The 27,280-nt window shown below is 41.1% G+C and overlaps 2 protein-coding genes across 5 annotated transcripts in view; one reads left to right on the plus strand and one right to left on the minus strand.

Annotated features, from left to right (window-relative positions):
- XKR9 (XK related 9) overlaps positions 1-19,110 on the minus strand; it is a 92,461-nt gene extending 73,351 nt beyond the window's left edge. For 2 of the 3 annotated variants that reach the window (XM_087864833.1, XM_045810202.2), the window contains exons 1-2: positions 18,709-19,059; positions 10,203-10,339 (exon numbers count right to left, since the gene is read on the minus strand). The gene's annotated coding sequence lies outside the window, so the exon portion shown is untranslated. Of the gene's footprint in view, positions 1-10,202; positions 10,340-18,708 lie in introns of all 3 variants that reach the window. The other variant, XM_045810203.2, reaches the window with a different exon arrangement.
- Positions 19,111-19,185: 75 nt separating this feature from the next.
- TRAM1 (translocation associated membrane protein 1) overlaps positions 19,186-27,280 on the plus strand; it is a 30,926-nt gene continuing 22,831 nt past the window's right edge. For both annotated transcript variants that reach the window (XM_045810201.2, XM_087864832.1), the window contains exons 1-2: positions 19,186-19,454; positions 27,131-27,194. In XM_045810201.2, coding sequence (XP_045666157.2) covers positions 19,332-19,454; positions 27,131-27,194 — 187 coding nt within the window. In that variant the 5' untranslated portion in view covers positions 19,186-19,331. The remainder of the gene's footprint in view (positions 19,455-27,130; positions 27,195-27,280) is intronic.

A 27,280-nucleotide genomic window follows, 5' to 3' on the forward strand; every position in this document is an offset into this window, starting at 1 on the left:
TCCAGCTGCTTCAGTTAACAGCACAGATTTCTGTGTAATCCTTCTTTATTTATATCTGTAGATAACAGCTTTATTTTCATGTTTCTATCAATTGTATTATGATTTTGCTTTAGTTCTATAGCTCTATATCCTGTATATTTTTTTATAATAGTATCTCACAAATGACTCATTAACAACTTATGGTAATTGAAAAATATTAAATTCCTAATTAAAAGCATTATATAATAATTATTTCTGTAATCCATTAGTATGACTAACTTTTCAAGTTTAGATTTTAGTATATAAATAGTCATCATACATATGAATTATATACCGAAAGTTTTTTTTTAATTAGAGGATTTATAAGACAGGGCATTTTTTATACAAGTAGTGTTCTTAAATACAGTGGTTAGGTTCTCAGGGTAGCCCAGCAATGCTTATTTAACCCATAAGGTTACCAAACTGCAATACTAAAATGAGCTCAGAATCCTGAGAATGTTCTTTTTTTTATTCTTTACTAAAGGTAAAACTTTTAAAATTTTTTGAAAACGTTCTTTGACATCCTCACCTTTTTCTGCCCCTTTTCCCAAGGTCCCTAGCATTTTTATACTATCATAACACTTGTTTTCATGCCTTAGGGACCTGTTGTGTTCCTGAAACCATATTACAAAATAATGGTGAACTCAACAACAACAAAACTAACTCCATTCAAAAATGGGCAAAGGACTTAGACATTTCTCCAAATAGTATATACAGATGGCCAATAAGCACATGAAAATATGCTCAACATCACTAATCATTAGGGAAATGCAAATTAAAACCACAATGAGACACTACTTCATGCCCATTAGGATGGCTATTATCAAAATAATAATAATAAATAATAAAAGTGTTGGGGAGGCTGTGGAAAAAATAGAACCCTTGTGCATTACTGATGGGAATATAAAATGGTACAGCTGCTATGGAAAACATTATGGTGGTTCCTCAAAAATTAAATATAGAATTACCATATGATCCAGCAATTCCACTTTTGGTATATACCCAAAAGAATTGAAAACAAGGACTGGGACAGATATTTGCACAGCCAGGTTCATGGCAGTGTTATTCACAATAGCCAAAGGTGGAAGCAACCCAAGTGTCCACTGAAGGATGAATGAATAAATACAGTGGTGTCTACACAGACAGTGGAATATTATTCAGCCTTAAAAAGGAAGGAGATTCTGACACATGCTACAATATGGATGAAACTTGAAGACGTTATTCTAAGTGATATAAGCCAGTACAAAAGGACAAATAATATATGATTCCCCTTATTTGAGGTACCTAGAGTAGTCAGATTCATAGAGACAAAAAGTAGAACGGTGGGTGCCAGGGACTGGCAGAGGGAGAAATGGGGAGTTAGTGTTTAGTGGACAAGGAATTGCAGTTTGGGAAGATGAAAAAAGTTCTGAAAATGGATGGTGGTTGTGATCACACATAAAACAATGTGAATGTACTTAATGCCACTGAACAGTATACATAAAAATAGTTAAAATGGTAAATTAAAAAATAACTATAAGTATTTTCCAACACAACCCAACAAAAACAAAAAAATCAGTATTCCCATACCCTAAGTATAGCATATATCAGCAAAATTTAGACAAGAAATCCGATTGGGTGAATGTCGAGTTACCTCTTAGCTTGCATCTCCTCCATTCTTTCCTGTCTCTGAATACAGCACCAGTTGATCAAACCAGAAAAACCCAATAGTTATTTTTGATATGCCCCCATCCCTCATCTCATCCAATTCTTCACCACGTACTTATTGACTATTCCAGCTCTAGAATTTTTTGTCTCTGCCTCTTATTCCACCAATACTCCTTAGTCCAGGCTGTCATCCTCTCTTGCATGGACAACTGCAATAACTCATAACTCTGGTCTCCCTACTTCTGTTCTTGGAAGGAGTTAGGGGACAGGGATGAGAAGGCATTCTGAACTGAAGAAATCTGCACAAAGCCATGTAATCACTGCCTTTTTGAAGAACCATGGCCCAACTGCAAGTGGATCTATTGGACGAGGGATGATAATGGAAGGCCCTTAAATTTCCTGGTTTTTGAAAGAGTCTAGGTAACTGAACTTTAACAAAAACAGTGGCATCCATTAAGTATCTGCTTTGTGCTGGGTACTGGATCAGGCACTGGGGACACAACAGGGAACAAAACAGTTTCTCTACTCTCAAAAGCAGCTTATACTCTAGTTGCAGAGATACACAGTTACAATACGCAGTACCATTAAATTTGGTTGGGTTATAGAAAGCTTAGAGGAGCCTGAGCTCAATTTTCATAGATGAGTAAGTCGTATCCAGTTAAAGAAGCTTAGAGATGTTTAGGAGATAAGAAGAATTATTCCAGTTAGAAGAAACAGTATATGCACATAAACAGAGATATGGCAGAATGTCACATGATTGGGGAACTAAGTTCTATAGCGAGAGTATGTAATTTTTGTGGCTTGAAGTCATAGAGATAAGAAGCAGCTAGGGAACACAGAAATTTCACAGGAACCGATGTACTGACACCCAGCCATGCTTCACACAGGCTGGAGCATGCATAATTAAGGAATTAGAAAGCTAAGCACAGTCCAGAGCAGTTCTAGTATTATTTTGTTGCCTCCTCAAAAGCAAGAGTGTGTCCCCAACCATTATGGTGATTTCATTCCTCTTTGTTTCTATCATATCAGCCAATTACTTTACTCTCCATTCAATATACCCAGTGGAGTTGGATTACTCATAGCTTCTGCTTGCGCATTTTCTGTTTACTCAAGAGCTTATATTCTCCTTGTCATCACCTCTGCCTTCTCTCTGTATATCTTCAGCTTCTGTTTTGCAACAACTGAGTAGCCCTCTATGTGTCTCAGACTCCATTCTCCTCATAGAAGAGGACCTGCTTGGTATAATTAATCTTCACTGTCCCTCTTTAAGAGAGCTTTCCTGCCATCATGTCTTTTATATTACTGACCAGCCTGTATGGTAACTATGCTAGACCAATCATCTGGGAACAGAAGGGAACCCCATTCAACAGTGGACAGGGTAAGGATTCTGAGATTTGGCCTTTTCAGTAAAGTGGGAGAAGTGAAAAAGGAGCAGAAAGGGTCTCAAAGGTAATAGAAGACAGGGTAACAGATACGAGAAATACTTATGAAAAGGAACAGCACTTAGAAACTACTAGATCTTGAAGAATGGGGATCAAGTAGAAAGGGAGAAATCTAGTAGAGCTCTGGTTTCTGGCTTGGACAGCTGAGTAGAGGTTGACCTGATAAGATAAGAAAATAAAGGAAATGGAATAGGTAGAATGGGTAAGGAAGGAAAGCTGTGTTCTACTACAGATGAGTTTGAAGTACCAAAGAATATCCAAAGGGAGATACCTAGAAGGCACTTAGATCTAGGGAGCTGGGGCCAAATAGGTATTATCTATTTTGCTGCAGGTGACAGAAACTTATTTTCAACTAGCTTAAGCAAATGTTGGTTGACACATGTAACCAACCTAAGAAGGATAAGGGTGGAGCCAGGCTTGTGAACAAGAACGAAGGTTTGGATCCCATCAATACAACCCCAGACCTCTCATTTCTACTCCCTTTTTTGCATGTCAGGGACCCAATAGCAGACTGGCTTCTTCACTTAACAAGGGACATGACTACAGGCAGCTCTGGGCTCATATCCTAACCACTCCATAACCAGCAGGCAAAACTGGTTCTTTCAGCTTCGGTTTGAAAAATCCTAGGGGAAGGACTCCATGACTTACACTGGCTCATTTCCCAGTCCTTGGGCCAGTCTCTCTGATCTACAGAACATGACGTACTATATTTGGCCCACCTTTGGTCATATGCCTACCCCTGTGGCCAGAGTGGGTGAGTCTGTACTCAAAGAAGAGTCACAGGAAGATTCTGGAGCAATATGGATTCCTTACTGAATAGCTTTCCTTTCCTTCCAATGTACCTAAAACAGTTCTCTGCCGTAGCTCACAGAATGACTGGACCAACTCTATGCAAACAATCTTTTCTGTATGTTTCTGTGAGATTTTTTTTTTGAGTGTTTTTAAGTTATCTGGGAGTGTTTTCATATCTCCAGATTGTCACTTCAGGAAAAAGTCAGTACAGTTGGCTAGTAGCAGGGAAGCTAAAATCCTGGAGAAAATGAGAAAAGATTCAAGTGTTTCTTAATTCTGCCAGTACTATACATTAGTGTCCCCTCCCTTGCAAGTCACTCCTTGCTTACCAGAGCATGGATCAGCATGAAACTTGCTACCAACTTCCAGGAATTGTCAGAGCGGGAAAATGTACCATATCAGTCTTTTCCCCCAATCCACTGGGGGGGAGGGGGGGCCTTGAGATCTTGAGAGGATACTTTGTTTTGAAAAAAAGTTCAGTATTTGAAATATCGATTGTGAAAGTCTTAGTTCCAACCGCCTTGGTGCTGGGCCTTCTGAAACATTTGGAATTAAAATGGAGAATGGAGGAGGGATAGATAAAAGTGTATTTACTTGTGTATGCAGAACATATCTCTGGAAAGATACCAAAACTGTAAGAAAACTTGATCGAGGATAGGATAATCACTATGACAGAGGTGTTTTAGCAGCCAAAAAAAAAAAAAAAAAGGTCAATAGTGTTAAATGAAGACTCTTACTTTATGTGCTGTTTATGCTTATTTTACCAATTATTGGATTATATGACACTAAATTCTCAACAATATTATCATATTGTTACTGCATATTACCATTTTTACCCTGAAAGATTGCTCATAAATGCTAAAATTCTGAATCCTCAACAAATCCACATTAAAATCCATTAACATTAGAGGCAGTTTCAAAAACCATTAAGCATTATTCTTTGAAAATGTAATTCTATTTAGTACTATTTATGGCAGACTTACCACATGTTTATTGATACTCCTTTCCAAAACCCAATAAAAAAATACATATAAAGTGCACAGAGTTATAGATTCAAAAAAAAAAAAAAACAGTAAAAGGTACAAACCAGAGAAGACAGAGTGCAAGAGGGGACTGCACAGATTATAACCAAATTTTGAAAGACTGCAGATAGAACTAGGGCAGTGATACAACTATAGCCTAAAACTGCTGTAGGAGGGAAGAAAGCCAATTCACCCTAACAACCCCTTGAGAAGTTAGGGCCCAGAGGCACCAGGTGCTGCAGAAGGTGGGGGCAGTGCTCTGTTCTAAAAGAGGGATTGTTGAAAGCTTATATGTGCAACATAGCCAAGTGCTACACAGCCAGGCAACTGCTACCCCAAAAAAGAAACCAAAGTTTATTCCTGGAAGTGAAAGGCAGGGGGAAAAAAAGTGAAAGAACAGTAAACTTCCATTCCCCTTTCCTTTCCTGTCCCCAGAACAGTGGCTTCCAAGTAGATGAATGTGAGGTAGAAGATTGGGAATTTCATCTCTAGAGAAAGTGAATGGTACAGACACAAACAAACAAAACACTTTACATACATTTATATATGGGTTCTACAACAAAATAGCCACAACTCCCTACAGTGAAACCTACAATCTGGCAAACCCTCCCATATATATATATATATACAGTTTCCAATCAGGATCTCTTAATATAAACAGAAATCCAAAGTTCATCAGAAATGAAAGAACAAAATAAGCAAGAATAGGGAGAAAAAGACAGTGTAAGAAAAAATATTTTAATCATTAGTATTCTTAGATGAGGGAAGGTATTATAATTTGTAAAACAAGAATAGGATACTATGAAAAATAGCTCTATGAAAAAATCTTGGAATAGCATGGAGGACCATAGTGGAAAGGACGGAAAACTGAAGAGGGGGAAATCAGAGAGGGAGAGGAACCATGAGAGACTATGGACTCCAAGGAAACAACCAGGATTTCAGAGGGTAGGGGGTGGGGGGATGGGGTAACCGAGTGATGGGTATTAAGGAGGGCACGTGTTGTGATGAGCACGGGGTGTTATATGCAACTAATAAATCATTGAACATGACATCAAAAACTAATGATGTACTATACAGTGGCTAACTGAACATAAAAAAAAAGTGTAAATAAACATACCAAAATGCTAAAAGTTATGCTCTTTTTGGAGAACGGATTCTAGATCATTTTTGTTTTCTTTTTTACATTTCTATATTTTAAAAATGATGTTAGGGGTACCTGGGTGGTTCAGTTGGTTAAGCATCTGCCTTCAGCTCAGATCATGTCCTGGGGTCCTGGGATGGAGCCCCCCCACCCAGTCGGGCTCCCCACTCAGCAGGGAGTCCTGCTTCTCCACCTGCCCCTCCCCCCCGCTCATGTTTTCTCTCTCTCAAATAAATAAAATCTTTAAAAAAATAAAAATGATTTTTAAAAGAAAAAAACCTTGGGAGGTAAAAATATACAACCAAAATAAAGAGAAATTCTGGGAAACAAAGTTGAGAAAGTCTTTGGAAAACAAAACAACAACAACAAAACAAAGGCAGAAAACAGAACGGAAAAGATGGAAGACTTTGGGAGGAAACCAGGAGGTACGATACCAAAGTAATAGGGGTTCCGGAAAAAAAAGAACAGAAAATAGTCAGAAATTATCAAAAAAATACAAGAAAATTTCCTAGAACTGAAGGACATGAGTCTTTCCGTTGAAAGGGTCTACTTAATGCCCAGCAATGTAAAAAAGATAAAACAATCCACACTGAGTCATTATAAAATTTCAGAACATGTGGGATAAAGAGATCTTAAAAGACTCTGGGTTGTGGGTATGGTGGTAGGGTTAGGGGTTTGGAATCACTTAGAACAGAGCATGATCAAAACAGCACTGCCTTTTACAGTGTGTATTAGGACATAATGCCTTCAAAATTCTGAAGGAGGAAATTATTTGTCCTAGAAGCTTATAACCAACCAATCAATGGTGTGAGTACAAGGACTCGAAACATATATCTGCATGCACCTGTAGGGAACTGCTGGATAATGTACTCTAGAAGAACAAGAAAAAGAAAGTAACACAATCGAAATAGTAAATCCAACATAAAAAAAATGTCAAAAATGAGTTCTAGGATAAGGGTATGCCCAAAACCTGCTTTAGATTGGAGCAAGGAAGTGGGGACTCAGAGAGATCTCCAGAGGGGAAAATGCAACCGACTGATTACCTGGTATGTTTGAGCCTTTGGGAGGAAAAAGCTGCTGGTGGTCATACAACAGCTCTAGTTGAACAGCTGAAACAATGACTAGTTAATAGAAAACTATACTGGTGAGGGAAAAATGAGGCAATCATTGGATTCCAAAAAACAAAAGCTATGCAAGGAAGGAGTAATTATGAAATAGTATCTGTCACTGCAATTTTACATAGACAATAATGTAAGCACTGACTAAAAATTATGTTCTAGGAGAACAGAAGAAAGGAAACGGGAGATTGAGAACGCTAAATCATCACCTAAGATAACAGAAAATCAATAAAGTCTAAAATTGACAAATTGGGAAACAGAAGTATAAGCATTTTACTAATGCCAGAAAAAGCATCTCAAAAATAGAAAGAAATTGGGAAATGGTTTTCCTGTTAGTACTATTTAATTTTTAAATTAAGTAAATAGTTTGATGTAAACTAAACATTTTAATGTCAAAATACTGATATTATGCAATGGGTGAGTTCCAACTCTTTTAGTCCAGTGGAGCAAGCACTTTTGTCATAGAATTTTTCTCCTGCAAAAATTATCAGGAATTGGAAACAATGAGAGATACATGCTCATTTAGTGTTCTCTTAGCGCTAAGGATAAGAATCTTCCAGTTCGTATTCTTTAATGGATACAAATGTCAAGCATAAAGTTTTCCCTAAGAGGAAATCCTGCACCTAGTATCCTGGAAAACCTGGAGAATTAAGCTGAACTAGAGTCAAAGACATCCGTGGCCTTTTAAGTTTCACTGCAGTATGAAAACCATCTAAAGATAACTAGACCCGAGGTCACCTGAATCCAGCAGAGTGCTATTTATAGCTGTAGGGTAGATCCCAACTTTGTATTCCAGCCCTAATATAGTACAGTATTAAAGATCTATCATAGTTCAGAGTGTCTCCTATTGAGATCTAAACTGAATTTAGGATTCAGTAGCTAGCCAATGTAAAAAGGAAAAGACTCCACCTCTATCTCTCAGAGACTTCAGCTAACACTGTCTCTATGGTTGGTCAAGTTACCCATGACAAAATTTGCAGGAAAGCTAACACTGATATGACAGATGCCCTCACTTACGTTTACTAGTGTTTCTAAGAACTTTGGGGCGGCTAATGACCCCGAAGAAGCACTCTTCCAAAGAAAATAATATTTTTCCAAATCAGAGGCTTCCAAATATAAGTTAGGCTGCAGCAAGCCGGGCTACATGTATATGACCTTATTTTGTGCATGAGTATATTAATACTGTGCTATCTTTGGTACTTAAGATTTTGTAGGAAAGTGCATCTTTACCATAAGACCAGTCAATTAGTTTTCCCATGTTTGTTGCTATGATTCCATAAGATTTTAATCCACTGAGTATCCACTTCCTCCTTTTAGGGTGAGACTGACAGCTACTCTACAGCCATATGAAGTAACGTATGCTTTTCATATTTTCCCAAGGGTGGAAGAAAAATTTTCACTAACAGAAGCTCTCTGGTTTTGTACCAGAGAAGTCTTCCCAGCATACTTTGTGGAAGTAGATAACCCAGCCTCCTTCCCCTAAATCAGTTTTCAGAAATGGTAAAAATGTCTGTCACAAATGAAATATCTCAAGATTTTATATCTAAACCTGAAACTCCCAGGAATACTATTAGCCATCCATTCTCCCAGCACAAAGTGTACTCTTGAACCACTTGCATCCCATCATCTGGGGCACTTGAATATTTCCGAAGCACATTTCCGGGCTCTACCCAGATTTACTGAATCAGAATTTCTGAAGAAGACCAAGGAATACAATTTTTTTTATCAACCCAGATGACTGTTTTCCTACATCAACAGAATTCTAATTTAGTATTGTGTTTTCGGTTTTTATTTGTCAAAGGTTAGTGTGAGATACACACAAAATCTCGGGGGGTTTTTTTTAGTGCTATTGAGCACATTGTCTATTTTATTATTCAATGTTCTTTGGTATCCATGGAACAAAATCCCTTTCAGATTTCAGAGCTAGATAAAAGGTTTTCTCTCCGTGAACTGATATGTTTCCTTTATTAGACTAGCATTTGTCAAATTTGGCTAATCATCCAAATCGCCTGGGGAAATTTTCAAACATACACAGCTTCCCAGACCCCTTGTAAGACCCATTCACGAGAATCTCTAGGTGAGACAGGATCCATGTGATACTAATAATTAACAATGTTTCAAAAACTGTACATGGGACGATGTGTAGATAATTCACCATGATCACTTTTTGCCTTGACTTCCTGGAAGCTAGTCTTAAAACAATTTTTCTTGGCATTCAGTTCTTTTTTATATATATAAGATTTATTTATTTGAGGGGGGCAAGGGGCAGAGGGAGAGAGAGAATCCCATGCAGACTCCCCGCTGAGAGTGGAGCCCAACACCGGGGCTCAATCTCACAACCCTGAGATCATGATCTGAGCTGAAATCAGGAGTCAGAGGCTTAATTGACTGAGCCAGCCAGGCACCCCAGAATTCAGTTCTTTAATATAGTTATTCTCCTTTTCTAACCCCCGTTTTATTACTTGTCTGTTTCAGTATTTTTTAATGAATTTCAACTTCAGAGTAAATAATTTATAATAATGCTATCCTTTGGACCAGCACATTCCTTGCAAGAGCATTTAAGCCCAAAATTAATCAGTTATTAGGAATATAGAGTGAAAGAATCTGGTGGGCTTAAAAGTTTCATCATTCAGATTTTATGGAGACTTCACAGGAAATTATTGTTTGAAAAAATTCTGAAAATAATTGCTATTAAAAGCCATATACATAATTAAGCTCTTGATCCCCTTTCAGCCTCTTTGCTATGGGTACTCCCAAGACTAAATAACACTGTTCTTCTTTCTTTTTATTCACCACCTCAAAGATCTAATCCATTTTAGTGGTGTTAACCATTACCATCATGCTGAACAATTTCCAGATGTATGCTTGAGCTTGAATCATTCACCAAAGCCCCAGGCCTAAATCCTTTGCTAAATGCAGAAACTCTTCATTTGGCTGTCTCCCAAAGACCACACATCAATATGAAGAAACTTGATACAATCCACAGTTTCACATTGCTGATTACCGTCCTCTCCCAACTCACCCTTTGAGTAAATAGCATCACCATCACCGTTCTTCCACGCCCTGAGCTGAATTAGTCCTTGGTCACTCACTTCTTTTAATCCCCACTCCACTTAGCAGAGCGGTATTTGCGCTCTAATTTGAGGATGTACATGCAATCTGAAAAACAAAGAAAATGCCAGTGGTTATGAGGGATGCTCAGAAGGAGCAATAACTTGCCTAGGGAATAAATGTGCCTTGTTTCACAGGAACAAAACTAAACATTTGTCGTAGACAGTCTCAGAGACAGAGCCCTCTCTCTTTTCCCCAGCCTAGTGCTCATGCCCCAAATCAAAAGAAACTACTAACTGATTTCCCCATATGTGATCTAGTCCTGTTTCCATTCATAATGGTAGTGGTGGTACTGGTAATGGTTCAGTCATAGTATTTATCCAATCAATTCCTCATCTGTAGAAGAGGAATAACAGTACCTAACTCAGTGAGATGAGTATTAAATATCCATAGTGTTTAGCACAGTGCTTGGTACCCAATAAATATTAGTTGGTATTATTTTTGTTGTTATTGTTAACAGAATATATTCACCTATTATGATTATTTCACTTTGATTTACACCAATTGTGCTCCACAAAACACCTAATTTACTCTTTAGTAAAATCTTACATAAGATTATGAGATTTTTTATAAGATAAAATGGGCATTCTTCATCTTGGGAATTAAAATTTGATGGTTGTAAAATCTGAAGTTATTTTGCTGAGCCTCTGTTTCCTTACTTTAAATAGGAATAACATTAGGTTCGAGGTTGATATGAGGTTAAAATTAACATATATCAACAGCACCTGGGAAGCTGCAACGACCTATATACATTTTAGTTGTTTTCATCTGTGCTGTAAGCGCTGCCTTAGAGCACACAGGCTGACGAAAACAAGGAAACCGATCCAGAGAATCCTTGGCCACCACCCCACGACCTTGATTCTACTAGGCACTGAGCCATATACCATTTTTGATGGCTCCAAGATATCAACTCAGTTCCACCAGTCACAAATTCCCTGAGGCATAAGGCCTTCTAATGTTAGAAGCCATTTAGGAAAGCACTTTGCACAGAAAGATGGTTTCATTAGTTCACTCTCCTCAGGTGCAAGTCATCTACTGGGTGGCCTCCCTGGCAGATGTAATTGCCCAATGATTTCACCAAGCATCCCCCAAATCTGCTGCTGTGTTTTGCATGTGACACCCTCCCCAGGAACCGCTTACCTACTATCATCTTCCTGTCTGTTCCTGAGAACTAGGAACCTCTTGAAAGCACAACAAATTCCAACTGAGACCCCCTCTTCTATCCGTGTCTGCTGAGATTATTTCAGCAATCTTTTCCATAGCCCTTGGCCATTGCCTCAAATACAAGTCACTCCAATCTCTATTACTCTCATCTACTCGTGTTCATGCTGCTACTGGATTTGTCTCCCCTGATCCAACCACTTCCTGCTGTTCCTCTACCCCCAGAACCATGTTCTCTGGAGTACCTGTGGTGGTTCATGTTCTTATTTGCCCAACAGCCCTTCCTCCACACCTTCCAGTAACAAACTCACATACCCTAGCCACAGGGAAAAGCGGGTCACCCAAAATGCGTGATCATGCTACCAAGCCAGACTGGTCTAGGTATCTCCTTGGGATTATTCTGACAGAACTTCCAAATGACCATGATCTCTGCCATGTAAATAAAGTCCATTTACAACAGGGAAGAATGAAGGAAGTTGAAACAAAAGATTAAAAAAAGGAGATGTATTGAGAATCCCAATGAGGTCAAATGCCTGGTTCTAGTTTCTAAATCCACAACGCACTCCGGTTCCCGAAGCTTTTTTTTCACTCTGTTAACTTTTAGCCCAATATATCTTCTTTTCAGTCACTTGCAACTAAAAGAATTATAACTAACATAATCCATCCCATTATAAATGAACTCTCCTACATCCTCAGCTGTTTCACGAAACATTCCCTTCACCAGTAGCTTTGACTGTATCATAGCCCTCCCCTGAAACCACCAACCTCCTTCAGCTCTCTTATGTGGGGCTGACAATGCCCTCCCTCTCCAAACCATTACAGTGCCACCTTACTCCTGAAAAACCCCTGTCCCTTCAGCCATCTTTCCCTCCGCCCTTACTGCCATTAGTCTCCCCATTCATTCATTCATTCACAAAAGGAATCTGGCTCCCAGTCGTCCTTCCATTGCCTTTCCTGATCTCATCACCTATGTGGGGGAACCTCCACTTGCAGATCCATAACTGTCTTGTCTCTACTGACCTTTTCCCCTTCCTTTCAGTGTGAAAACTGGTGTCCCCTCACACGTAAATGTAATCCCCTACCTATGTTCTGGTGGATCCCAAACCACAGAGACCTCAGTCCGTCATTCCCACCTCTTTCCATTGCCCCAGTGTCTTCAACTTCCCCCGCTTGTCCCCCCTTCTTGTCATCTAAACATGCACAACTGTCACATCATTCAAAAGCAAACACAAAACCTACCTGGCTCCTTTATTCCCCTTTAGTTTCATACCCTGCTCTCTCTTCCTCTTCAAAACTAAACTTCTTGGAAGCATTACACTCTTGTTTCCCTATCTTCACTTCACACCACTCTGAAACTGATCTATCAGCGAAGCTTTGACTCGGCCCTTGATGTGTTAAATAAAACAAGATTAAATAAAGTGAAATAAATTATAGATTAAAGGAGAGAAAGTCTACCTTGGGCCCCTTAAGCTCCTGGAGTCAGAAGATCACAGTCCTAGCCCTAGAGGGACACAGGAGTGGTCTAGGTGGGTCACAGACTTTCACCATCATCACCAGCCAGCTCTCCCTCAACCACCTCCAGGTGTGATGTGTCATCTCCTCCCAGACTTTCCTACTAGTAACAACACTGCATTATGAATTTGGTTTATTGTTTCCATAGCAATAAAAATTATACCCAAGGAAATTATGTAATTTCCAACTATTAATGGAGTAAATTTGCTTCCTCATAGAAGTATAATTTCTTCCTTACAATATGAATGCAATTTTATATTTTAAAAACTTACTGTAAATAATGTAATAGTGGCATGTAAACAGATCAATGACCTGCTTTTAAAAAAAAAAAAAAAAAGAGTGCTGTGTTTCTCTCAGGGCAGGAACTATCCTCTGGAATGGATTAGGTTGATGATCATTGCTTCCTGGAAGTTCAACATCTTCCTGTTAAGTGAAGCTCCTGGAGGAGTCCTTACATGAAACAAGAATGGGTATGGCAAACAGATTACCAGCCCAGTGACTTGGGCAAATTGTTTAACCTCTCTGAGCCTCAGTTTCTCCATTTAAATTAAAATAATAGCATCTATTTCATAGGGTTTTTGTGAAGACTAAATGCTCTAACCCATGTGAAATCAAAATATCTGGAATGTAGTAGGCATGCAACAAAGAGTTCCTCATCCTTCATCCTTTCAGCATCTAGGAGAGGTGGAAATGCAACAGTCCCATTTTTGTTCTCGCTTCTATCAGGTACCGTCTTGCGTTTTACTCTCACATCCTCTCAGAAGTGTTTTTCATCCTCGCACAGATCTTAGGTGGCCAACTACAGATAACCTCTTTCAGGGCAAAGATCGTCTGTTTCTTTGATATTTCTCATAACTACAGCAACCCTACACCAAAGATTTTCATGGATAGACCCAAATCCATATAATCTGCCTTTTGTCCTTTTCTAAATCATTGGAAGTATCCTGAGAATCCCAACATTTGAGGGCCCAAGCTACATTTGCCAAAAAATCACTTATCCAGAATGTAGTTACTGCACACTGTACAGTACTGTGGTCAACACTGTGCTGGACACACAATGGCCTCCAGAGTGGGACATACCTGAGCAACCAGTCCACTTGAAAGAAGCCTCCAGAGCCCCAAGGGCCTTGGTAAGACCACCTTACCCACTACCATGACCCACCCTGAGAGGATTCAATGGCAATCGCCCCTCCTTATAAACTCCTTAAAAGGCCAATTCTAAAAAGGAAGTTAAAGTTAGAACAGATTCCCTGCTTTCCCCTAAAAGACCAAGAGTAATTCCACCATGCATTAGAACCCTTTCCACCTTGGTACCCTCCAGAAGCAAACCTCCAGTGTCATCCATTGTCACCATCTTCTCTTCCCCCACATGATTCTGCTCATCCCCTTGGTGACATAAATTAAAGCCACCCCCCTGGCCCCTTCTCCTTTATCCCCTAGGGCCCCAACGGTGTCATCTGCCAAATCCTCCTCCACACTTTCCACCACTTTCTGAATATTTTCTTCACCCTGTAATGCAGAAACCTGCTACAGCTCTAACTGAAAGCTGAAACCTGCTTTCCTTAGTGCCTTGTCAAGAGGTGGCTGTTGCTTCCCTCCCGCTCCTCACATACCACCAGGGGTGGAGTGGGTGTTTTTCATGATCCTTATGGCTGATGATAGTTTTCCTCCCTCGCTCAAAAACCCCAGCTCTTCTGGAAGCCCATGCCCTCCAACTATACCACCCACTATCCCCCTGCGGCAATCATCTGCTAAACTCTCTGACTCCTCTTCATTTATGTCAGACGTTAGCACCTGGCTCATTCCCTGGCTCCCTTCCCATTCTACTCCTCCAGTCATTCTCGGTGACTGAACATCCATGTAAAGTGTGTGCCAAGCACCCTACCCTCCTCTCCTGGTGCCTTGACTCCTCACTTCCAATGCATTCCTCCTCCGTCCACCTCCGCACTCCCTCCCTTCATCACGCCCTTACCATCTCCTGGCCAATGACAGCACAACATCTGAACGCACTTCCAGCATCCAACTCCCTGACCACATCCTTCTCAACCAACTAGTCCCACTCCAGCCATCTTCAACCCCACGGGCGCCCCCCCATTCAGAGGCCCTAGCATGTTTCTCTGTCCTCTGCATCTGTCAGAGAACTGGCAAGGTATCGATGGCATGTTCAGAAGGGTTTAGTTGGAGAGGGTTTAATGAAGCACCTGTTCACAGAGGAGCGGGCAGGGGGAGGGAATGAACAAGAGATAGGGAAGCTCCTGATGATTAGGAATGTGGGAAGCCATGACCAGCAACAGCCTGTAGAGGCCAAGGAGAGATTGAGCTCACTGAGCCCAGGGAGACCTGGCATAGTGAGAGAAAGGTTACCTGGCAAGGGCTAGGACCACAGGAAAACACAGCCACTGCCAGAAACAGTAAAGCAAGGAGGAATCAAGGGACAATAAATCCCCAAAAGTCTCCTCTGATTTTTGGCTAGTACCTTCCCTCAGCCAAACTCAACTAGAAGTCTGCAGAGCTTTGCCTTTCACAGCAGAAAAGGGTGGACTGTAGGCTGCAGGGTGAGAGAGGATCAGAGCACAACCACCCCTCACAGCATTCACTTCATTAGCCCTGCCCTTACCTGCAAACATCCTCAACACCCTTGCCCCTCTGCCACACGGGCCTTGCAAAACCCAGCTTTCTGCCTTCTCCACACCTGGATCCAAGCAGGGGGTGTGACTGGAGACAAGTGTCACTTTGAATTTATGCCCACAAGTCTCAAAGAGGCTCTGCTGTCTGATTTTGTTCCTCCAATCCATTCAGCCTCCTACAGTTTTACCCCATCCTCTCTTCAAACTCCATTGTACCATTCCCACTCCTGATGATTTCATTTCATATTTTACTGAGAAAACAGAAGCAATCAGAAGATGTACAAAATACAACTGAATTATCATAGACTTAAATGCAAAAGCTAAAACTGTAAAGCTCTTAGGAAAAACACAGGAGTAAATCTTTGTCATCTTGCGTTAAGTAATGATTTCTTTTTTTTTTAAGATTTTATTTATTTATTTGAGAAAGAGAGAGCAGAGTAAGAGAGAGAACACAAGCAGGGGGTGGGGCGGCAAAGGCAGAGGGAGAAGCAGGCTCCCCGCTGAGCAGGGAGCCCATGCGGGACTCCATCCCAGGACCCTGAGATCTTGACCCAAGCAAAAGGCAGACACTTAACCGACTAAGCCACCCAGGCGCCCCTAAGCAATGATTTCTTAGTACACAAAGGGCAATAATAAAAGAGGACACAGATCAATTGGGCATCATCAAAATTAAAAACTTTTGCGCTTCGAAGGACACCATCAAGAAAACAGAAGGACAGACTAGGAGAAAATATTTTCAAATCACGTATCTGAAAAGGGACTTGTATCTAGACTATATTTTAAAAACTCATAATTCAATAAATTTAAAAAAACCAATATATAGCAAAGGATTTGAAGAGACATTTCTCCAAAGATATACAAACACCTAGTAAGCACATGAAATGGCTAATAATCAACATCATTAGTAGGGAAATTCACGTCTAAGACACAATAAGATACTACTTTATACCACTGGGATGAATAATATTAACCAACAGAAAATAACAAATGTTGGCAAGGTTGAGTAGAAACTGGAACCCTCAGACATGGCTAGTGGGATTGTAAAATGGTGCAGCCCCTTTGGAAATCAGTCTGACAGTTCCCCCAAAAAGTAGAACATAAAGTTGCCATGTGACCAGTATCTCTAGGTATACACCCAAAAGAACTGAAAACAAGCGTCCATATAAAACTTACACACTAATGCTCACAGCAGCATTGCTCACAATCACCAAAAGGTGGATACAAACCAAATGTCTCCCAACTGATAAACAGATAAGTAAGAAGTGATATAGCCATACAACGGATATTATTTTGCCCATAAAAAGGAATGAAATACTGATACATGCTACAACATAGGTGAAGCTCAATACCCTCACTTATCCTAAGAGAAAGAAGCCAGTCACAAAAGACCATAATTCTATGTATGTGAAACGTCAGAACAGGCAAATCTAGAGAGGCAGTAAGATCAGTGGTTGCCAAGGGCTGCCAAGACCGCGAGGGAAAATGGAGAGTGAGTGGTAACATGTACAGGATTTTTTTGGAGGGTGATAAAAATGCTCTAAAGTTAGAATATGGGAATGGCTGCACAACTATGTTAATGCACGAAAAACCACCAAATTGTACACTTGGTGAACTATGTGATATAAATTGTAAACATTTTTAAATTTTAACTTAAAATTTTAAAATTTTCAAAAAATACAATTGAATCCTAAGAGACAGAATGCCTAGATCAGTCATACAAGTCAGCAAAGGTTTCAAAGAGATCACGCATGAGTGAGACGTGAAGGCACAGTGGGAATACGCTGGGTGTATGAAGAGGATAGGAGAAAACATTCCAGACAGAAGCAGCAGCAGGTACAAAGCTGGGGGAAGCATGGGAAAGACAGCATGATCTAGAGTGTACAGAATGTGGAGTCGGAAATGCTCGCACTGAGATTGGGTTTGAGCCTGTCTGGGTAGGCAGGGGTCAAATCATGAAGGGCTACTTAGTCTTGTTAGCTTTCCATGAATGAAAAGGAAAACCACCAAAAAATTTTGAACCTGTTAGATGCATCATTCTAATGTAAAAACTGAAAGCTTGATTTGGAGGTAAGGGAAACTAGTAATCATTTGACCAGAAAGGAGAACAGTAATAGCTAACATGTGGAGAGCCCTAACTCTCTACTAAGCACTTTCCTGGAATCATCTCATGTAATTGCATCACATTTAATTACAATCATCTTATAGATGATAGTTGCATAGCTCGGTCCCTTGCCTCCTTTAGGTCTTAAGGCTAATGTAACTTCCCCATGCTTTCCCTATTCCCTTTGCTTTATTTTTCTCCAGGACCCTCAGCTCAACTTAACATGTTTCACTTTTTAAATCCTGCTTAAAGATCCTCTCTTCTCTCTAGAATGAAAGCTCCTAAGACAGGTTAATTTGTATTTTTCATTTAGTTCTGTATCCCTAGTGCCTAGCATATGGGTAAATGCTCAATATTTTTTGAATAAATAAATACATAAATAAATGAGGAAATCGAGTCTCAGAGATTAAGTAACTTGTCCGCCGTCATTCAGGTAATAAGTGGCAGAATTCTGATTCAAAACCCATGATCTTAAACCACTCAGCAATTCGACGAAGTTGTAATTTTGTAGGCAAAAGGTAAGTCTCCTCCTGAGGCTGTGGCAGTGGTAGGGGGGAATTACCTGAGTGTGATAATAGTTTGCATGTGGAAGGATGCTGAAAGGTTATCGGTCCAGGATGACTTTGGTTTTTAGATTTGCCGAACGGGTAAACAGTGGTGCGATTTAAGAGAAAGAACACAAAGGAGTCTTGGTTTGGGTAGAAAGATGAAAGAGAAAGATCTGTCTCGTCCACAAACCTTTTTTACCATCTCTCTAGATTACCAAGAAATGTTAATAAGTATCAAGCAAGTAAACCCAAACTAATCGTGATTGTCTTCAGTGAGAGGAGGGAGGGATGGGGATGGGTAGGTGGGACCGAATAGGAAGTGTTAAAAAAAATAATAATAATAATGAAAAAAAAAAAAAAAACACTAGTTCAAGCTTTCAACAAATGGTTTTTTTTAAGTCCCCAAGAGTGTTTAAAATAACTCTGAAGTTAATTTTTAAGATGATAAAACTGAAGAATGCACCTTACCCTGGCATAGTTAGGCTGTAGTCCTGTTTAGATTACCGTGGTGGTGGCGGAGGCTTACAAGAAGTGACAATCTATGTGGAAGAAAGCACTGACACCCAAGCCCAGAGTGGCCAGGAGGGCGGGAAGGCATGCTTGCGGCCATGCACGCTACAGCACGTGGCCATTCTCGACCCGCCGCGGACTCAGCTGTTAACTAGGCGCAGAAAGCTCGCGCCTCAAACGATTCCCAACCTCCATCCTGGACCGGAGCAGTGGGCGTGCCGCTCCGGTTCCTTACCCAGGAGGGGCCTTGGGCCGACGGCCTCCGGTCCCCAGGCGGCGCTGTGGGCTCGCAGGGGCGACCCCGGCACGAGCGAGCGCCGTCTCCCCGGTGCGCATGCTCACCCCCGCTGTGGGCTTGCCTTCTTTTTTTTTTTTCTTTTTTTTCTTTTTTTTTTTTTTTTTTCCGGGCGGCCCCGGCGGCTGCGTACTGGCTGTGGGATGGGAAGTGAAGCCCCAGCGAGCGGCAGCGGCGGGGCTGTGAAGAGCAGCCAGGGGGAGGCGGCGGCAGCAGCTAGTCGGTGAGCAGCTGGAAAGAGCAGAGCCGGGGAGGAGCACCTGCAGGCACGGGCGGTGGCTTCACCATGGCGATTCGCAAGAAAAGCACTAAGAGCCCCCCGGTCCTGAGCCACGAATTCATCCTGCAGAATCACGCGGACATCGTCTCTTGTGTGGCGATGGTCTTCCTGCTGGGGCTCATGTTCGAGGTGAGTCCGCCCCGCGCCCCAACCGCCTCGCCGCCCCGTCCTCGGGCTGCCAGCCTCGGCCCCTCGGTCGAAGACCGCGGGGGACCGGACCGGGGGGGGGGGGAGGTGCCGGCCCCCTGGACCCCGAGATGCAGGCCTGCCCTGCCCTGCCGTGCCCCGCGCCGGCCTCGGGATGCCGAGCCCTGGCAGGCCTGGCCGCCGCCCGCAGGAGCTGGGGGCCGCCGCGTCGCCCTCTTAGCCGCGGCGCACACCCCGCCCCCGCCCCCGTCCTCGTCCCTTCCCGTCGGCCGCGCCGCGCAGTTCCTGGTTCCCGCGAAGGGTTACGTGGCAGCCGGCGAGGGGCCGGCGGGCGGCGGGGGCGGCCCCTGCGCTGCCGAGCTGGCTCCGGGAGGGCGGGGGGCGGCCGGCCCTGGGCGCCGAGTGCGTGGAGCCGGCGAGGGCTGCAGATTAGTGGAGGCCAGGCCTCGGGGGGCCCCTGTAGGACCGAGTTTGGGATGAACACGAAACGGACGGAGCCGGGCGTCCGCTCGCTATTTGAAGGGCGGCGGCCGCGGGGCAGCGAGTGATCGCCACGAGTTCGGCACACTGAGGCACACCCGATTGTTTTCATTCTTCTTTCCCAAACTGGTATTATTGCCACTTACCGAACTTTTTGCCGTGCTCTTGCTTTTCCCTTAAAGAAACAAGGTTTGATCCATAAATCTCGCTTCCGAACAGCAGTGCCAAGAAGCCGAGTGATTTTCTTTTTGTTTCGTGAAGTATGAGAGGAGGAAATGTCAGGAGTGTGTAAATTCTCTTCCCACATATCTAGTATTTTGATGACTTATTTAACAGCTGTTGAATGTGGGTAATAAACTTTGCAAGGTGAACGTGTATATAACATCCTACGGTTTTCTTTCCCTCACTCCTCAGTACACACGCCCATTCCTTATCTTCTTTTCCTTTTAGATTTTTCTGTATAGACGCTATGCGCCATCAAATACACTAATTATTTTGTTTATGTATTGTTTGTCTCTCTCCTCCTGGAATATAACCTCAGTGAGGGCAGAAACTTTTAGGTTTTATTACTCTGTTTCCAGTGCCCAAAATAGCACCTGGGACATCGTAGGTGCTTAAGAAATATTTGTTGGATGAATGACATTAAAAATTCTTGAGAAAAACTAGTTGAATGAGACTGCCAGTGACCGCCGAATAAGTCTTTTTATGAATAAGATGAATAAAATTTTTAAGTGGAGTCCACGTGGGTTTTATAAATATTATTAGGTAACAGCATTTTAGTTTACTTTTGCTTCTCTTCTAATAGGTTTTTCTGGATCTAGACAGATGTTTTTATTCCTGACAGTGTCATTTATTCCACTTAGCCCACTGCTGTGGAGGTAGTAGGTATGGTGGAAGGGAAGGTAGAAGGGAACTAACATATGTCGCCCGCTTTTAGGCTGACCCTGTGCTACTTACCTATTGGGTGACCCAAGTCTAAGCCTCAGTTTTTCAATGTAAGGAATTAACAGCCCCTGTGGTATTCTCACAGCCATTGTTATGTTACAGGGATCGGATAATATGGTGTGACTGCATCTGATGGTTGTTTAAAGTGCTGTATGAGTGTATCATATTAAAAATGCAATTCTACACATTTGTACTCACTTTCTGAATTTTACATTTGTATATACTTTGTTTTGATATTAGAAGTAATATTTTGTATGTAGAGTATATTCAACAATTTTGTAAAACTTGTCATAACCCATCTCCATATGGTAAGAATTCCTGACTTTAAAAATAGAATCTAAGAATAATATTATCTGCAGGATATATTTGCAGTGCTTTGAATGAAATGGAATATTAATCCGAAATCCCGACACTTAGAAATGGTATAACTTTGCTTTTATGTAAAAGATTTCACAGTCTCTTACCACATTTCTAGGGAAGTTCACCACCCATACCTTTCCTCACATATCAATGATTTTTTTTTAAGATTTTATTTATTTAACGGGGGGCGGCGGGGAGGAGCAGAGGGAGAAGGACAAGCCGACTTAATGCAGAACGTGGAGACGACCACGGGGCTCAGTCTCACAGCCCCGAGATCTTGACGTGAACCAAAATCAAAAGACTACATGACGCAGCCACCCAGGCGCCCCATGTCAGTGATTTTTTTTTTAATAGTGAGTGGATTTTTGCTTCTATGTAAATCTGTAAAATTTGTAAATCTAAATAGATACAACAAAGATCTAAATAGAACTTTTTAGTTCAAAAGAGAATGTTAAAGTAAGATACAGAAGAGGAAAGTTTGTGCAAGTTGTACGTTTTTCTTACCACATGTTAAAATTTTAGGATTTGAGTGCATGTTATCTACATATTGGGAAAAACTGACGAAGTTAGTTTTGCTGTTTGACTTTTAAAATAATTGCTGCTAAATCTCAAAATTAACATAACTATAGAATTACAGGATTTGTGTTAGAATAATAGAGAAGTTAATGTTTTTGCAGTAGAACCTGTTAAGGCTTTTGTGTAAATATATTGAGAAAATGTCAGCAGATTTACAGAGAAATTGACAAAGTGATAACAGATACTATATTACTAGCCAAAATGAAAAGTCAATATAAATATACTGTAGGAGCACAGACGCTATAGCTAAAGGGGTCCGTGTTCAAGTTAGGGTTCTGCAGCTTGCTGCCTGGATGACCTAGGGCAGATTCTTTAACTTCTCAGAATTTGTTTCCTTTCTGTAAAACAGGGCTCATTGAGTTACTTGGAGAATTAAATTAACTAATGTGTATCCTGCCTTTGTTCAGTGCTTGGTTTACAGGCCGTGCCATAAATAGTAGCTGTTATTATTCATTAGATATTTATCAAAGTTGAAAATAGAACACAGCAATTTTATATGAGAAAAGGGTCCCATGGCTAGCATCTAAACAGATTATGTGTTAAAAGGTTGATAAAAATGTAGTCTGTTTTGGAGAAATCTAAGTTTAATTTCTAGGAAACTTCATCTTATCAAGAATTGCTCGTAATTTTGAAATCATGGTTTTAATACAGTCAGTGTCTGTCCACATAATGCAAATCATGGTGTTTAGGTAATGGCTTCATGTTTGAGTGGGGAAAATTTGAACAGTTGAAAAATAGAAGGGTGCTTGGGAATCCAAGTGAGGATAAGAGGAATGAGGAGTTAGGGGTTCCCAAGAGGAATATTTTCTTCTGGAAGGGATGTTCTTTACAGGAGTCTAGGTGTTTTGTGCCATGCAGATTTGGGGGAACATTTACAATTACAGCTATCTTGGAACTATTTTGGAGGTCTGTTGTATTTTTAAGGATGACTTGCCTTAGTGCTCACATTTTCTTTCCATCTCGTTTTTTAAGAACTTTATTTAAGCTTAAGGTGATGGGGAAGTGGAATGTGATATTCAGAAATTGTCTTTATCTTTCAGGCGTAGAGTCAGTGTAGTAAATCACACCTTCCTCTAACAAATACAATATAATTTTAACAAGAAAGAAACATCAAGCCCAAACTGGTGACCTCTTGATTAAGAAAACATTAGGATATTCATGATATTACATACAATATAGAATTAGATAATTCCTTAGAGTTCGTGGAACCTGTGTAAGATGTATCTGAGTAAGTTTCGTTCTTTTCTTGTAAATGGAAAGCAGTGGTATAAATGTCCAGAACTGTCATAAACTCAGTTATTTTTACTTTCGAATGTGTTATATATTCCTACAGCATATTTTATTCCAAACTAATTTGTCTTACTATTAATCGATTGTAATATTAGTTTAAAGCAATGCTGGCTGGGGTATGAGGCTTAGGAGGCCTAGAAATGGCCAGTAGCATGATTTTTCTGTAAACTTTTTGGGGTGTGTAGTTTGTATTTTTCCTCTTGCTCTACTTATGCCACATGCTGAAGTAGCTGGAGGCCAGATTTTAATTTTATTTGGAAGCCTACCATAAAAAGATAATCTAATTTTTGTTTCTTTTGGTATTTGATATTAAATTTATCTTTGAAGAATTTTACTTGTCACTTGTAAAGGACTCCTGAGAAGTTTTCTCAGCTACGGTAGTGGCAACCTCATATTCTAAACTAGAAACAGGTATGTGGAGAAAGTATGTTTGTGTTGATACATGTGGAGTCTAAACAAAGATATCAAAAAATGAAATTTGGTCATCTTTCAACTTTATTAAAAATAATCACACGAAAGCAGTGTTGCCCTGGAAACTCATGCCATCATTCTGCTCTAGTGCATTCATGTGAATGACCCAAATGGTAATACCAGAACCCTTGCTGGCCTTTTCAATTCAAGTGACCTTTCCATATCTACAACAGTTAAGCAACTCACTTTAGTGGCCATACCGTGGACTTTATCACGTAGTCCTGGCTTGTTTCCAGTTTCTGATTTCCAGTAAGCAGAGCAGCCACAACCTACATGTTGTTTCACCTCCTTCATTCTGCTGCTCGTTTGCTGACTCTCCACCTAGTCTAAGCTTCTATGGTGCTTTGGCCCCCTCATTGCTTTGCTTTCTTCCAGCATACTTGACTTATCCACACTTACCTCGGGCCTCAGCTCCCTTTTCCTCTTGGTCTTTTCTCCATATTCACCCTACAAATATGCAACCATCGATCCAGCCGGTCCTCTGCCTTTTCTGTGCTTCTCCATTCATAGATTGCTACGGGTTGCCAGAGGAAGTCATACACTTGTGCTGATAGATTATATTACAAATCACAGGTTTCTAATCTCAGACATCAGTAACACCCAGTGATCTTTTTTACTTTTCCCTGGCCAGCTCCTTTCCCTACAGGAATGAAATAAATACTCATCATTCAAGTCCCTAATTGTGTTTAACAGATGGCATTGCTTTTTTTCCCCCACAGGGAAAATAAGAGTTTACTACATGTGCATTTCTTCACTTTTCCTGCCTTTTGAACTTAATCTATCTCATCCATTACTACCTTCCTCCCCATCTAAGAAGAAAACCTTCAAGATTAGCTTCCAGCTCTATCCTTATGTTTCATTTCCTATCAGATCTTTATCCTTTCTTCCTTTTCCCTGGCACCTTCCTGATTGCCCCCACATAAGCTCAGTCCGTCTCAAAAACAACATAAATCTTGACCTGGCATCTATCACTGGGTACCACTTTGTGTCTCCTGTGTTCTTCAGTCTGTGGTGTGGTTTTTGCTCTCATTACTTCATTGAATTCACTCAAGCCATGACCGCTGATGGCTTCTTAAAATGTCCAGTCCATTGTGCTCTTTTCCTGCCATGTCTCTTTTGAAACTTTGACTTTATTAACCACACCTTTTTGAAACATTTCCCTCTTGGCCTTGGGGGCATCAAGCTGTCTTCATTCTCTTTCTGCTTCTTCTTATTTTGCCACCAGCTTTTGCTCTGCCCACTCCACAGTGCTGATGTTGTCCTACTTCTCTGCAAACACTATGCAGTCTCCGTAGATGATTTATGTACCCCCACAGCTTCAACTACCTCCTGGAAGTAGAGATCCCCAAGTCTTTAAGCAGGGGTCTCCCTGCAGAGTTCCAGGCTGAGGCTTATCTGCCTGATGGTCTTTCCACCCGAATATCTCACGGAAGTCTAAGTCTGTCTAAAACTCAGTTTTTTCCGTTTTCCCCAAAAGCTGCTGCCCCTCCTGTATTCCACATTTGTATTAACAGTATTACTTTGCACCTAGTTGTTCAAGCTGTAAGTATCCATACATAATCTGTGACTCTTCCCTCTCGCTCCACACGCCTTGTTCTGCCTCAAAAGTACTGTCTCTGTCCCACTACCACTGCCTTACTTCAGGCCTTATTATTTCATGCGGTCTCTTGCAGAAGTCTTTTATTTGACTTGGGTACTTCAGTTTATGTTTTATCTAGTATTTAATCAACAGAATTAATCAGTCACCTAACATGGGTCAGGCCCCATGCTGGCCTCTAAACATACAGTGAAGAAGCAGGCATGGTCCTAGCTCTTATGGAGCTTACTTTCTAATGAGTGTGACAGAAATTAGTAGTATTATCACACCAAGAGTATGTGTTTTGAAAGAAAGGAACACAATTCTCTGAGATAATCTAACAAAGCCTGCCTTGAAAAGGTGTGATTGAATTGAGGTCTGAAAGGGGAAGGTTTTCAATAGGGTTTCAGATAGAGCTGCATGTGTACAGACCCTGTGATGGGAGGAATCCAGGAGACAGTGCTCTGAGGTCAGGCTGGAGAGGCAGAAGGGAAGGGTCATGGATTATTGTATGGGCCACATTAAAGATTTTGTTCTTTGGGCACCTGGGTGGCTCAGTTGGTTGGGCATCCAACTCTTGATTTCGGCTCAGGTCATGATCTCAGGGTCATGGGATCAAGTCCCCCATTGGGCTCTGCGCTCAGCAGAGAGTCTGCTTGGGATTCTCTCTCGCTCCCTCTGCCCCTCCCCCCCACTCATGCTCTCTAAATAAGTGAACAAATAAATAGGTAAGTAAATAAATAAATGAATAAATCTTTTTTAAAAAAGGATTTTGTTCTTTATCCTAGAAAGAATGGGAATCCAGTGAAGAGTTTTCAGGGAGGAGGTAGGGGATGGGTGGGCATGGGGAAAGGTATTAACATGGTCAGAAGATGATTCTGGTTGCAGCGTGGAGAATGGTTTCAGGGGGCTCGAAAGAACACTTAGTAGGTACATCCATGATCTTTCCAAAAAGCACAAATGAACTTCCCCCACCTCCTAATTCTCTAGTTGTGCTGAAATAAAATCTAAACTATTTAGTCCAACAAACAAGGCCCTTTCTAGCACTTGAGAAGTTTTCTAGGCTTTTCTACCGCTTACTGATGTGTATCCATGCTGGCCCTCATGTTTGCTGCTATTTAACCTTTGTGGTTTCTGTTCTACCTATGCTGCCCTCATCATCCCCCTTTATGAGCCTAGGGAACTTCTGTTTTCCAACAAGAAACAGTTCCACACCATATCCTCTGAGAAGCCTTTCCAGAACATGCCTCATTCCCCACCGCAGGAAAAAAACAAAAACAAAATTCATTGTTTATCCTGAATACCTGTTGGCACTGATTCTTTAATATTATAACAGTTTGATTACCTGTCTTCCTGACCCAGCTGAACTCCCAAGTGGTCGGGGATTGTATCATTCATCTTTGTTGTCCTTTCTTGTCTAGCACATTACCTGGTGCCTATAAATATTGAGTAAGCGTTCCATTTTTCTGTTCTGACCACTTCACTTTTACCAATATAATCAGGTCAGTTAAATATTTATGGAGCACTTAACTATCCCAGGTGTGTGAGAGACACACACACACCACAGACCCCACCTTTGATCCATTTCTGTGGTGGGAACTGTGCTTCCTTTTCTTCATTAACTTACATTTCAATTTTTTTTTATAGGAACTTTGTTCATTGTACAGGTCTAGAGTAGAGAATCATTGTCAGATCCCTATTTACTGAAACTACAGAGTGTCTCTTTTGAAACCTTAGAATTAGAAATAACACAAACTTACCTAACTGCAGCACTCCCAAGCTCAACCCCGGGGTGATCAGGAAGTCAGTTGTGCCTGTCGCAGTGCCACAGAAACAGGGTGCCCTTGGTTCTTAGATTTGGGGGCAGAACTTACAGTGTTTTCCTCCCTTGACCTGCTGTTTGGGAGAAGGTCACAAATTGACTTGACTTTTTTTTTCTTTTTTCTTTCTTTCTTTCTAGATAACCGCGAAAGCGTCTATCATTTTTGTTACTCTTCAGTACAATGTTACCCTCCCTGCAACAGGTAGGTAGTGTTCTTTCAGAATTTTCTATTTAAGTAGAAGGTTTTACTTGAACAAACTTGGAAATTACCATGAATACTAAATTCTT

Source organism: Ursus americanus, chromosome 9, assembly GCF_024610735.1.
Source record: "Ursus americanus isolate L20-20 chromosome 9, mUrsAme1.1.p, whole genome shotgun sequence".
NCBI lineage: Eukaryota > Metazoa > Chordata > Mammalia > Carnivora > Ursidae > Ursus > Ursus americanus.